We start from the raw sequence: 13888 nt of genomic DNA on the forward strand, positions 1-13888 counted from the left end.
ATAGGCCGAGAAAGCGACACACTTCCTCCAACAAGGTCATACCTCCCAATGCTTTCAAATAGTGCCACTTTCTGGTGATCATGTATTCAAATCTATGAACCTATGGGGCCATTCCTTTCTCATTTAAACCATAAAATTCCACTCCCTTGTCCCTATAGACTTGTAGCCATATGTATCTTAATGCAAAAATGTACTACTTCCAACTTCAAAAGTCTCTTTAGTCTAGCAGAGTCTCCATACTGTTTAAAAGTTTAAAGTTCAAAACCTCTTCTGAGACTTAAGGTAACCTCTTAACTGTAACCCCTGTAAAATCAAAATGAAAAGGCAGATCACATACTTCCAACACAAAATGGCACAGTTGTCAAAATTCAAACACCTCAATGTTTCATACAAACATTCTGTCCTACTTTGCCATGGTCTGTACGCTGCGTGATTCTCTTCATTTGTTACATGGTTGGCCATGGTAGTGTCTGAACACTGATCACTGTACTTCCTTTAGGAAGAATGAATGAATGAATGATTTTTTTACATGCGTGGGTGTTTTTTTCTTGCATGTAAGTTTGTGCCTCACACAGAAGCCAGACAAGGATTCAGATTCCCTGGAACTGGAATTACGGATGGCTGTGAGCCAACATGCACATGATGGCAATTGAATCTGGGTCCTCTGAAGAGTACCCAGTGCTTTTAACTGCCAAGCCATCTCCCTAGCCCCAACATTGTACTCTCTCATGATGCAAAATGTTGACATTGCAAAGCAAAGAGAATCACAGGAAACCTTTGTACCCTAATCTAGTTTCTATAATTATTCATAAACAACAATAACTAGGTAATAACTAGGTAATTCATAATCTTAGAAAAATCAAAACCAAAATACAAAACCTACAGATTTTTAAGACACTATCTGCACCAGGTTTTAGAATGGTTGCCCTGCCAAAGAAACTTCTGCATGTGGCCTACAACTCGTTTCAGTCATGTTCATAGATCTTGCAAGTTCCTTCTTTGGTGCAAACCTCTCTCTCTCTCTCTCTCTCTCTCTCTCTCTCTCTCTCTCTCTCTCTCTCTCTCTCTCTCCCCGCCCCACAATTTGAATTACGGATTAAACAAGATAAGCAGAATTCATTTAAATCTTATATGACCCTCTCTGTACCTCTTGCTTGGTATATACTCTATAGTATCCAAATGAAATCTTCTTTTAGGAATGGTTTCTCTCCAATGCTAAATATAAGGATCACCAAGGACTCAGAATTTTAAATGAATAATACTTTTGGAATATTTTGGAAAATGAACAATATGAGTCTGTTATGGACCATGTATAAAAACCTCAGGTGACTGTTTCACCTGTGCCTTATACTCCTCTCTCTGATCGGGCTCTGAAACCCATAAAGCTGATTTACACTAATATCTTATGAGGCCAAAGTATTCTACCTGATTCACTGAAATGTGTAAAAATAATTACTTTGGTGCTCGGAAGGTGTTGGGTCCACTACTGCAACCAATGGTTGGAAGGCCATTGTAGCCTTGGATATCCTGGCACAGAAAAGGCATGAAATAAGCCAGGTAGTGGGAATGAGGCCTGATGTACAGCCTTGCTCAGGCCATTGAACATGCTGCTTAACCCACAGTCACACAGAGACATGGAATACTTAGGAAAATATTCTCTCAGCTCTGGAATCACAAGGTGAAGTCTGGGAAGTCTGGAAGCTGCTGGGCTGACTCCAGGCTACATGTGCTCCAGGTTACGTCTACCTCCCATTATGTTCCATTGCTATAGTTACTATGGTAGAGTGCTCTGTTCCTGACGGCATATTGTACTCATTCTTTCTCCATCATCCAACTCACAGTTCACATCACAATTCACAGGATAGGTAGTCACATCAGAAAATGAACACACACACACACACACACACACACACACACACACACACACACACACGAGAGAGAGAGAGAGAGAGAGAGAGAGAGAGAGAGAGAGAGAGAGAGAGAGAGAGAACAAGCCTATTGTTTATTAGAGCCCTGTGCCCTGAGGCAGAGAGGAAGAGCCTGCAGACTCAGAACTGAAAGAATAATGTTTGGCAATCCCAGTGAAGTGTGATATCCCGGAGTTCACTGGAGCACTTATCATCCTGGCTATTACCATGAAGCCCTTCCATGTCCTCTTTCTTTTTTTTTTTCCATGTCCTCTTTCATACTCAAACTGATACACAGTGTCAGCTGTCACTTAACCTGTGCTGAGGCTCCATGTCCTGAATGCGGTGATGAAAACATTTGCCCTGGCAGATCTTGTACTTTGGCCCTCAGTGGTCCTTATGTGGGTCCACAGGTTTAGGCTTCAGTAGGATCTGATCCTCTTTGACATGCCGATTTCTGATGACAGCATATCTATCTGTTACAGGTTCCAAGTGTATTTACTCTCACTTAGACAAAGGTGTTACCTTTTTGTGAAGAGGATTTGATGTTTACATGGTGAGAAAGCCATGTAACCTAACAATGGCAGTCAGAGATGGCTGAATAGGGGTGTGTTTTCAGAAGAGGGGCTCCATGCCACAGATTGCCTAACTATACTTGCCTTGGCAGAGTGGGTATTCTGAAAAAAACATGCTTCCCTTGAATGTCCAGGAGGATTTTGAGGTTTAAATGGGAACAGAGACTTCCCACATTCCACTGAGGAAAATTTGGTAATATCCCTCCACCCTTCGATATCCAGAACCTTAAAAAAAATCCAGCATGGGTGACTCATTAAGAAGCAATAATTTTTTTTATAGTAATGTTCATATAATACCTCAAATACATTTTGAGAAATGAGTTCCCAGGCAATTTAATCATCATATGGACATTATAGAATACCCATGGTATAGCTTACTGCTCACCTTTAGGCTCGGTGGTATATACCCCATTGACGAACATGCTATGTGGAATGCTACAGTAATCAGTGACCCAGTCTCTAATCATCCTAACTACATCTGATTTTATTGTGACTCTAATTTTCATATATAAACTCAGGCCCAGTGGTTTATATTTATATAAGACATAGTAAAAAAAAAAAACATCTGGGCATGGTGGCACGTGCCTATAGTTCCAGCATTAAGAAGGCATACACAGGTACATTACCACTAATTTGAGGCTATCCTGGTCTACGTAGCAAGTTACAGGCCAGAGAAGGATTTATAATGAAATCTTGTCCCAAACAAACAAACAGAAGTAAGGGATCATATCAGTGTGTAATATAAATAGAAACAATACAAATAAACTATAGTCCCAATTGTTGTGCTGGCTAATTTATGTCAAGTCAACACAAGCTCAACTTACTGTGGAAGAGGAAAGCTCGACTGAAAAAGTGCCTCTATCATATTGGCCTGTGATGCATTTTCTTTCATTTATCAACAAAATAAACTATAATAAGATAAAACAAAACTTCTCATTGAAGTTGGACAAGGCAAACCAACCAAAAGAAAAGGGCCCAAGAGAAGGAACAAGAATTGGAGACCAAATCATTCCCTCTCAAAAGTCCAATAAAAGCACCAAACTGAAAGCTCTCAGGTATGCCCAGGGGACCTGGTGCAGGCCCTGTGCATGCTGCCTCAGTCTCTGTGAGTTCATATGAGTTTTGCTTAGTTGATTAGGAGTGCCTTGTTTTTCTGGAGTCCTCCATGACCTCTGGCTCTTACACTGTCTCTCCCTTCTCTTCCTTGCAGTTCCCTGGGCTCTGAGGGGAGGGATTTAAAATGATGGCGACATCCAGTTTAGAGCTGAGTATGAGGAGCAAGGAATTGCTAAAGGCAGCTTGATTGGACTATTTTCAGTAATACAGAAGTCAGAAGTTTCCATGCTGTCAAAGGCTCTGGGAGTACCAGCCTAGTGCTGAGATTGCCATTCAGTTAAGGTACCCTAATTTGGAGAAAAAAGCACATGTGCTCCCCCCAGCATATGCTTAATGAATCCAACAGCACCCACACTACATGAGCTCTGGAATGTCTAGTAGCCTATGAACTGAGCTGTGTTCCATCAGCGGCACTTCTGGTTTCAGGTTGACACCAAAAGCTCAGGTGTCACCTGAGCTGGACTCCTGCTATGGACCTGGATGAGTTTCAACATATCCTCTGCCTCCTTCCTCTACCTGGCTGCTGTATATGTGAGCACTGTCAAAACCTGTGCCTGGAAATCACCTCTTTAATGTACTTGGTACAGCTGCCTTTGTGGGACACTGCATTTTTTGTTGTTGTTATATACATGAAAACAATGACGCCATACTCACTTCAAAAATATTAAGTGTCTATCTCCTGAGCATCACAGAATGTAATCACCTGTATGTCATTTCTCTCCTGCTTTTGATTGGAAGATGGTCTTAGGGAGATGACAACAGTGCAAATCACAAGACCAAAAGCTAATACAAAAATCTCCCTCATGTGGTGAGTTCTTAGGCATTGTGGAAGAAATCAAAAGGCCTGGGGATGTGCTTTTCAGGAGGAGTAAACAGTACTTACTCATGCACCAGCTTTCTGAAGCATAAGTAAAAGGATGTCAAACCCTGCAGTTAACTCAACGAACTCTGACAATTGATCTCCCTGTCCTGTGCCATTGGTGTTACCCCCTCTTTCACAGTTAAGGAAGCTGGGAATGAGACATTTCATTCAGGGTCCCAAGATATACAGAGCTGAGGTTTGGGGATTTAGCCTCCCCTTCTCACTTCACAACACACTGCCCATCCCATTTTCTTTCTATTTTTTCCTTTTCTATTTTTTAAAATTTTTTGGGTGGAAGTGCTGTCTGTAGAGTGATCCCCTTTTCCCCATGTAGGGTGAAGTAAAAGCTGAGAAATTACGGTCTTCACAGTCCCTTTGGAGACTAGGCTTTATGATTTAAGGCCCCAGCGGCCTGCAGGTTCCTGGGGGCGTGGCGGGGGAGGTTTCATGTCAGCATAGCTTGCTCCTCTGCTGGCATGGGGCACTCCACATAAATGTTATCTTCACAGACCACCTTCCCCCAGGGAGTTTCTGAGGGTTTTTTAATGGGACCACATGCATCCACTTCAAGAAATGGCTCATGTACTAGGACACTGACTCCTTAGAGGGAAGCCCATGGCGTCCCGGAGACCATGCTACTCATGGTAAACTGATGCTACTCATCAGCTGTTCTAAGGCACCAAACCCTAACCAAGCATTTCACCTTGACCAGCAGCCCCTTCCTCCATGGCTGCCTGTCTCCGGATGCTTTGCAGTGTTGAGGACAGAACCCACATTGTGCTACTGGGCTTATGCTGCTGCTTTCCTTGCCTACTGCTTTCTTCCTTCTCTGCAGTTAGAATCCAGAGGTCTCCTGGAAAGTGCATGGCAGTCAGCGAAAGGGAAAAGCTGTCCTCTGAGGCCCACGTACAAATGTCAGAAGCCTTTCCATGGCTCAGCATCACTGGAAAGACATCAGCTCCCCCCATTGGAAAGCTGCAGACTCAGGGTCTCTGTCTCTTTATCTATGCTCTAAAACCCATAGACGGCCAAGTAATCAAGTTTTATAAATACACAAAAGACATTATAAGGCACATTATTTTCAGAAAAATAACATCCTCACAGATAAGAAATGAACTAAATATTTCACGTGGAATATAATAGAGTTTAACTATGAAAATCTGGGGTAATTGTATTTTTATGCAGATTATTTAATTTTTTGGAGGGGGTAATGGTGTGTGTCCTTTTAGTTGTTGCTTGGGGTTTTTTTGTTTGTTTGTTTTTTGGGTTTTTTTATTTGTTTGTTTGGCTTTTTTTTTTTTTTTTGGTTTTGGGTTTTTTGAGGGGTTGTTTGGTTGGTTGTTTTTTAGTTTTCTGAAGCAGAATTTCACTGTGTAGCCCTGGCTGTCCTGAAACTAGATCTGTAGACCAGGCTGGCCTTGAACTCCCAGAGATCTGCCTGCCTCTACCTCCTAAGTGTTGTGATTAAAGGCACGCACCACCACTTCCCTGCTGTTTGGGTTTTTTGACAGTGTTATTAGTTAGATCAGACCCAGTCTCAAGATTTTGGTTTTACTTGAAGAACAATGGCTAGCTAGCACTTGGTGTACTAATAAGGACTCTTGAACTAAGAACCACTAAGCTAATCATGTCCACTAAATTTTCAGCCCATGCGCTGAGCGGGCAGTGGTATGTGGAGGGCGAGGCCAAAAGAAATTTCTAAATGTTCACACAAGAATCCTGTGGTCAGTGTATATTCTTACCTTTCTCCCGTACTGTATTTCCAAATTATTTTTCAGTTCCACACAGTCTACCTGTCGTCACAATAATCTCTATACTTTACGAGGAGTAGGCAGCCCGTACACGTGTGTGTGTGTGTGTGTGTGTGTGTGTCCCCGTCCGTCTGTGGGCACAGATATAAGCCCCCACATAACCGTTCCCCATCACAACCCCTTCCTAGGTCCCTCAAGTTCCGGGCAACACCCCGCCACTTGTGTGACTAAACCAACACCATCGATTGTACAAGTGGGCAGAAAGCCACTGGCAGTCAATTACTGAGGAAAGAGCCAGTAGCGCCTATCTAGAGCGGAGTGAGAGGACATCGAATGTGAGACACATGGAGAACTTGTGGAGCATGCGCACAAGTTCTCCATTGTCGTCATCTCTCACCCAGTCCCTCGCTTTCGACTTCCGTCTGGACAGGTAACAGAAGCCAGGCTTCGCGGTTGTTCGTTCCTAGGGCCCCAAAGCTGTTGGTGGCTTCGGCCCGGTTCTAGTCATGGCCCACGGGGTCTCTTTTGACCACAACTATTACACGGCAGAGTCTAAGGAGGCAACAAATGGTGGAGCCCAGGCCGTGGCAGGGGCCGTGGCCTCCACCTCAACCAAGGAGGCCTCAGGAGCTGTAGCGGTGGCTCAGGCAGAGGCGGCGGGCAGCGGCCATGACAGTCGAGGAGCCACAGGCCGTGCCACCGTGTGTGGGCCAAGTGTCCAGAGTGATCCGAGACAGGAGAGTGAGAGCGATCCTGAGGAGAGTGACGACTATGATGAAGATGACTTGAGCATCAGCGACCAGGATACTTCAGATCCCGAGCAGGAGGAGGCAGCTCCCTCAGTGGCTGCTGCTGCTCCTCCTCTAACCGCTCCTGCTGCTGCTGCTGCTGCTGCTGCTGCTGCTGCTGCTGCTGCTGCTGCTGCTGCTGCTGCTCCTGCTGCTGCTGCTGCTGCGGCTCCTGCTGCTGCTGCGATTCAGATTCCGGGGCCCCACCGTTCCCGCCCGCGCCGTCCTCGTCGACGTCGTCAAACCCCATTCTACTTTGCAGAGTGGCAGGTCGAGGAATTGGAAAACCTGTTTGAAGAGACCCAGTACCCGGATGTGCTTACAAGGTATGTAGCTCGCACCAGGAGCTCCCCCAACCTTCATGGGCTTTGGTGCCTGTTGAGGTGCCCTTCAGTTCTTCCAGGCCCTGTTTTTCCTGTGGCCGTCTAAGCCAAAGGTGCCCGTATGGGAGGGCGCCTTGGGTGGGCATCAGAGACAGTGGCGGCTAGTATGCAGAGCTGGTACGAGTCAAGTGTTCCTCCTGGTCGGCGCTTCGTCTTTCCAGTTATATTGCAATTTCTGTAAAAATAGAGAGAGAAATGAGTATAGCATACCAAAGTACTTTAAGAGCTCAAAGTTCACCAGCGTTAACTATGTGCTTCTTGTTGGGTGATCCCTTACCAGTAGTCTCGTCACCTTTTCAGAAACTGTGGACCCATCCATCAACTCCTATCCATTTCCCTCCACCCCCTACGCCCCAGTGCTTTGCAGCGTGCTGTTTTCTTTCTTTGAATTTAAGCCCCTGAAGTAACCGAAATTATGCTGCCTTTAGGCTACGACTGGTAGGGTTTGTTGCAGAATTCACTTCCCTTTAAAAATTGGACATTATTCCATGATGTTTTGTTTTAAGGGTGTGAATGTGCATTTCTAAGTATATAAATACAAGCTGCTCAGTCTGTATTAGTGGTGTGTGCGGTTTTGTGTGTCTGTGTGTAAAAACATATATGAATATGTTTTCAAGGCTTCCCTGGGGAAGATTATGTCTCCCTTCCTTAGCATTCCTTGTTGTCTGTAATTCTTCTTCTAGGGTTGAGGCCCCAGGAGCAGGCCTCGTTCACATGAGCGTGTCTGCTGTTGCTGCTGTTGTCTTTGTTCAGCTCGTGTCCAGGCAGTCATGTTGCTGATATTTTGTGGATGTTGTTTCAGACACAGTCTCACAGCAAACTCCCTGGTCCTCTGGCTCTTAGAATCTCTCCTCCTCCTCTTCTGTGATGTTCCCTGAACTGTAGGTGTGGGACTTGTTTTGTAAAACCTAGCCTTTGGAACTGCGCTCCACAACTCTGCATTTTGCGTGATTGGTTGTTGCTAGTTGTGGTTTTCTGCTATGGTCTCCATCTGTTGGAAACAGAAGTTTCTTTGAAGAGGGGTGAGGACTAACTTATCTGTAGGTATAAGGGGAAGTATTTAGAATGAAGTTAGGGAAGCTAGGCCTCGTGCAGGAGGTTTCAGGTCAGTTATTGCTCTGGGGTCTTTGGGCTGCACATTGCAAGTGTATGGTGTCTTTGGCGATAAGGACTTACCTGCCACCTCTGGAAGCAACCAAATATAAACTACTCTATATTTTTGCAACCTTGACCAACAACTCAAAAGAGGGTTTCTATTCCTTGATGTTGGGGCTTTTGTTTGATGGTCTTTGGCTCTTAGAAGGAGCACAGTTGTCTCAGATAGGAAATTTTTATTTAAACTACAGATGTATTCATACTGTGTCTTAAGTGTATTATCGGTGCTTTTAGGTAGATAGTTACTAGTTTGATTCCTTATGACTTTTTCAGACATCCTTTCTGTTATTTTCTCCTCCCACCTCCATCTTTTGTATTTGCCTACTTTCTTTCTCCCAAATTAGACCCCAACCCATCTTTCCCATTCCCTCTTCCGATCACTTGTCCCTTGCTAGTCCCTTCTCAGTTCCTTCTACAGCCCCACTGACCACTGTCCAACTTCACTCTCCTGGTTTCTGAAGTTCCTCCCGGTTATCCCATTCACACTTTTGATTTCATCCTTTGATGCTCAGAACTTTTTACACTATTGTAGTTCTGTCTGGTTGTTGTGGTTGGTTGGTTGCTGTGGTTGGTTGCTTGTTTCTTTGGTTGGTTTCCTCTGTACTGTATTCTTGCTTTAGAAATTCAATTATACTGGCATCCGTGTCGGAAGTATGAAGTGCTCCTGTGCAGCTGCAGTGATAGAACATTTTCTGTTTTGAAATTAGTATCATTTGCTCAGCATAGAGTTCTGTGTTTATTTTTATTGTTTTAATAGTATGTTAAAATTATTCATCCCAGGAAACGGTTACAACCTTTTGTAATCAGGTGAAGCCATTTCAATGTAAGGCTGGTTCTGAGAATGAAGAACCAAATGTTTGAGGAGATTTAAGGGAAGGTGGTAGATATTTTTAAAAGCACAGAAATCATATATGAGGTTGCATTTCATATAAAACACTGAATGCTATATATTTGTGGTTTTCTTTCTACAGGGGAGAGCTTGCAAGAACTTTGAATGTGCCTGAAGCCAAAGTGAAGGTCAGTAAATCAAAGGCAAAAAGTGCATTTGGGAAGTCAATCTATAGCCCTCCTTGGGATTGGGATAGCCTTGTCCTAGGCACTTTTAAATTAATGGGTTTCTTTTTTATGTTGGAAAACAAGGTGTTTTATTTATTTTTTTAGTGTGTGTATGTGCACATAAGTGTACCTGTACATATATGTGCATGTATGCATATGAGAACATAAGCACACTGTCGAGCATTAGGTAGACTTGTGGAGGTCAGTGAACTACCTTAGACATCTGTCATCATTTTCTACTTTATTTAAATGCAGGACTCTTTGTTGTTAATCACTGCACGAGCCAGATTAGCTGGTCCATACAGTTCCAGGGATTTTTGTTTCCATCTCTCAGTCATCATAGGAATGCTTCCACTTCCAGCTTTACATGGGTTCTGTGAGATTTGGACTCTCAGTCCATGAGCTTGCCTGGAAAGGACCTTAACCCTTAATTCATTTCTCTAAACCCCAAACAAGTTTTAAATTTTAAATTTTGCAACATCTTCAGGTTGCAAACAGAGTGTAGGTGTTCCAGCGTGTAGTTCTTTCTCATTACTGCAGAAAATCTGATAAGTAAGCAGATAAAAGGAAAACAACCTCTTTTATACTCTGTGAGCATGCCTATATATTATAACCTATAATACATATTATGTCTAGGTATGAACATGTGCACAAATATCTGATAATTAACGTTCATATCCTTTTTTCTTTGCTGCGATTTACTGAAACTATCTATATGGAGACATTTTAGGTGTGATATGACCTTGGAAGTATTTAAATTAATTCAAAGGGTGGCAGTGGCAGTGAAATTTGGAGCAGTGACTTGGCAGACTTAAGCATAATTCATTGCTATTTTATCATCTTTTCGTTCTTTCAGGGTTATAGGAATTTGTGTGCTTTTTCAAGGTCTCAGGTAACTAACTCAGGTTGGCCTTAAATTTCTCTGAGGATCTAAGGATGGCCTTGAACTAACAGTTCCTTTGCTTCTGCCGCCTGAGTGCTGAGTTTATTGAGGTGTAATCCACACCTTGCAACATCTCTACATAAAAGAGATATCATCCTTAAGTAGTCAGCCTTCCTAGCATTTGTTGTTCATTGGGATGCACTTCTTGTGTGTCAGCTAGCCAGAGACTTAGACCCCTTGCTCTTCATTCTTAAGTTGTCCCCATTTATCTGTTCTGTGTCTAGAACATCAGGGTCAAAAGTGCTAAATTTTATAGGGAAAAAAACAAACAACAACAAAACAGACATCTGTATCTAATTGATTGGCGAAGCTGCAAGGAGACCTGAGAGTCTTCGTGACTAACCCCTTTGTCATATCTGAGCAAGGGGATGATAGAGAGCGGCATCCCTTAATTTTGATTTTCTGGCATTCTGTGTTGTATCCAACCTGCCAAAATAGTTATATTAGTGTGGAGAGGCTGGAAGAACTGTCTAAAACTTAAAAAGATTAATATTAAACTAATTTCAGCTTACTTATTAAGGAGGAAGACTTCAAGGAGAATCACATAAAGTCAAAATACAGGTTGCAAATTCCAACAGAAAATGCGTAAGTGAGTCTTTGCATAACTGGAAACCTGGGAAGTTTCTTTATCATTTAAAGCATATTACTTTGAAGAGGGAGCTTTTATTCAATGTGTGGAGGATGAGCTTCACTTCAAGGCAGTCATACCTGTTTTATTCACAGTGATTTTCTGTCCTTGAGACATCAAAGACTAAATGTAAGCTGTGAACCCAAAGAAGCCAAATGCTTCATGGCAAAACACAAAAGGCAAAGGAAACCTGGAGTGTTTTTGTTTCGGATCTTGCTCAGGGCTCTGCAGAACAGCATTCCCACATAGTACATCCCTGAGTGCTGGCATCCTAACACCACGAGTAGGATCTACAGTAGGACCAGGCTCAGGTGGGAGATACTGGGAGGAAGAAGACAGGCTTTCCCAGGATGGAGAGACAGAGAGAGAGGAAAAGAAAACCTGAAGGTGTAGGGGATTTTTCCCCTCTCCGAGCTCACAGGCCAGTGCACTGCAGCTCTAGAGAGACTGCAGCTGTGAAGAGAGCATGGCCACAGGACATGAGAGAGGAGAAATCGCTCCCGCGCTCATACACTCTGCAGTGTGGACATCTCAAAGGCCTTCCTGTCTGATTTCCTTTTCTTCTGGCAAGCATAATCCATGGGCTTTAAGAGTCAAACATGGGGAACTCTGGTCCAATGTGAGCTCAAGTGAGTCAGCCACTGGGGCTTTGGTTGAGTTCGTAGAGGCATCCTGATGGTAGGTTCGAGTCCCCATCAGCAGGGCTTCGGTCTCCTGATCTTTAAACTATACGTATCCATAATAGAGGGTTCCGGGCATGGAGAAAAAGTATGTGTAGTCACAGATGTGCAGTTTGAGAACTCCTTAATGTAACAAATACATGGAACCTCGTTCACTAGGAGTCTGAATCTAACAGGGGACTGTGACTGTATCTCCGTAACTAGCCAATATTTAGAAAGAGCTGATTTATGACCCCTTTCCCCAAAGCTGTTGTCTTTTATTCTTTGCAAATCTTTACTCTTTGCCTTTTGAAGAAGAATGGGTTTTGTTTGTCCCAGTAACACAACAGGGCCTAGTGTACCCTCTGTACTCAGCAGGATTCTAGATGTATAGCTGAAACAGAGAATTTTCTTTATCCTAGTCCTAGAGAAATTTGTATAACTGAAAGTATATAGTGTTTGATTTGCCAGGGGTGGAAGCCTACCCCTTTCTGCTGAACTCTTCAGGGTGACAAATGTTTCACCGTCCTGTGTGTCTTTTCGGTTAAGCTAGACAACGTTGTCAAATACTGGAGGCTGCAGTGTGAAAACGTTGTCCAGGCTAACTCTGGCTACCCCCGTTCCCTCACTAGAAATTTCTAGCACCAACCATTGTCATCCTCGAAGGCTATTTTCTGTCTAAATCTCTCTCATGCCTGATTCTGTTGATTAATTACTTCATACTGAAGATTAGTTTTACAAACAGAAAGCTGTACCTTCCCTCCCTATGTCTTTTAAATGAACGAACATTTTGTGATCTAAAATATCTGCCCAAATAAGAGAAAACTATCACTAGTTAGCAGGGTGTTATGCAGCTGATGGTCAGATATGAGAATGAAGACTTTCCTTTTTCCAGTTACCACATAATTGAATTAGCATCAAGGACCTAGAACAAGTAGTGAGCTAAGCTTCCCATCCAATAGAAGAGAAATGATTGAAGTGTTTAGATTAAACCATGGCCTATTGCAAAGGTTGGCACACAGCTGATCCTTGCTTTTGTGAACTGAATAGAAAATTCAGTCTTATGAGCCTTCACATGATTTTTTTTATCTCTTGGCTCTGGGGGTGGTAGCCAGTGCTATCCCCAATCCTGTCATCCTCTGATTTTAGGTGTGGTTTACCAATCGGAGAGCCAAGCAGAGGAAGAATGAGAAACGTGCAATGCTGAGAAACATGCCACCTGGTGCCGAAGACTTCATTTTCATGACGGATGTGGAAGAGCCTTCTTAATGTGCCATCTTTGGTCAGTAAACAAAGGGCAACTTGCCGACCTATGTGCCCAATGCCAAGTTTAACTATTCAGCATGCATGTTAACAATAAAAGCATGAATTTCCAAGTTATTTAATTTCATGTGCTTTCTGGGGTTTTGTAAGACATGGTGTATGAAATTCAGGATGTATACTTGTAGTGGGAGAATTTTTAAAAAGCGGGGAGGCTCTGGCTAGCTCCCAGGCTGCCACCATGTTCCACTCTTAAGATCCTGCTCTGACCATGGCACCTTCTAGCCAGGAGCACCAGCCTGGATGCCATGGCTGCTGCCTCCGCCAGTCAACTCCATGGACACCATGGCTCTAAGCATGGCCCTTGGGCCAACTCCACCACCCTCATGGTTCTCGGCTCAGAGCAGACAATAACCACCATCTTCACGGTACCCAGTAGAAATAAGACTAGTAATGCTTAAAGATTATACGATGGATTTATATATCAGCAAATACTCAGTACAAAGATGCCCACACAGATAGAATTCTGATCCCAACATCTAACCTTTTGATATGAATTACTACCCGAGACTGCTAGAGACACGAACGTCTACTGCCATCTTTCCTCTCCTTCTCCTCCTCCACTTCTTTCTCTTTCCTTTCTCCTCCCAACTCCAAGCTCCACCTACCTCTTCTATTGCCCAATCACCAAGCACCACTGCATTTACAACGGGCAGACAAATTCCTGCCACATGTGCTATTTAAGCAAAATGACAAGTTCTCATTTTATGGGGTGATGTTTCTAAGTCACTAGCATTGCTTGCAC

At 43.4% G+C, this 13888-nt stretch overlaps 1 protein-coding gene across 1 annotated transcript; it reads left to right on the plus strand.

The window, feature by feature from the left end:
• The first annotated feature begins 6717 nt into the window (after positions 1-6717).
• Positions 6718-13092, plus strand: LOC117694043 (homeobox protein Rhox13-like). The gene is made up of 3 exons (XM_034484769.2): positions 6718-7325; positions 9509-9554; positions 12973-13092. Exons 1-3 carry the CDS (start codon positions 6718-6720, stop codon positions 13090-13092), a joined length of 774 nt encoding a protein of 257 aa, XP_034340660.1.
• Positions 13093-13888: the final 796 nt, after the last annotated feature.

This window comes from Arvicanthis niloticus, chromosome X (genome assembly GCF_011762505.2).
Source record: "Arvicanthis niloticus isolate mArvNil1 chromosome X, mArvNil1.pat.X, whole genome shotgun sequence".
Taxonomy (NCBI): domain Eukaryota; kingdom Metazoa; phylum Chordata; class Mammalia; order Rodentia; family Muridae; genus Arvicanthis; species Arvicanthis niloticus.

Bases quoted from the DNA above. Each gene is read 5' to 3' on its own strand.
- LOC117694043 (XM_034484769.2), top strand. From the start codon at position 6,718: ATGGCCCACGGGGTCTCTTTTGACCACAACTATTACACGGCAGAGTCT. The intron at 7,326-9,508 runs GTATGTAGCTCG...TTCTTTCTACAG, and splicing joins TACCCGGATGTGCTTACAAG to GGGAGAGCTTGCAAGAACTT. The intron at 9,555-12,972 runs GTCAGTAAATCA...CTCTGATTTTAG, and splicing joins TGCCTGAAGCCAAAGTGAAG to GTGTGGTTTACCAATCGGAG.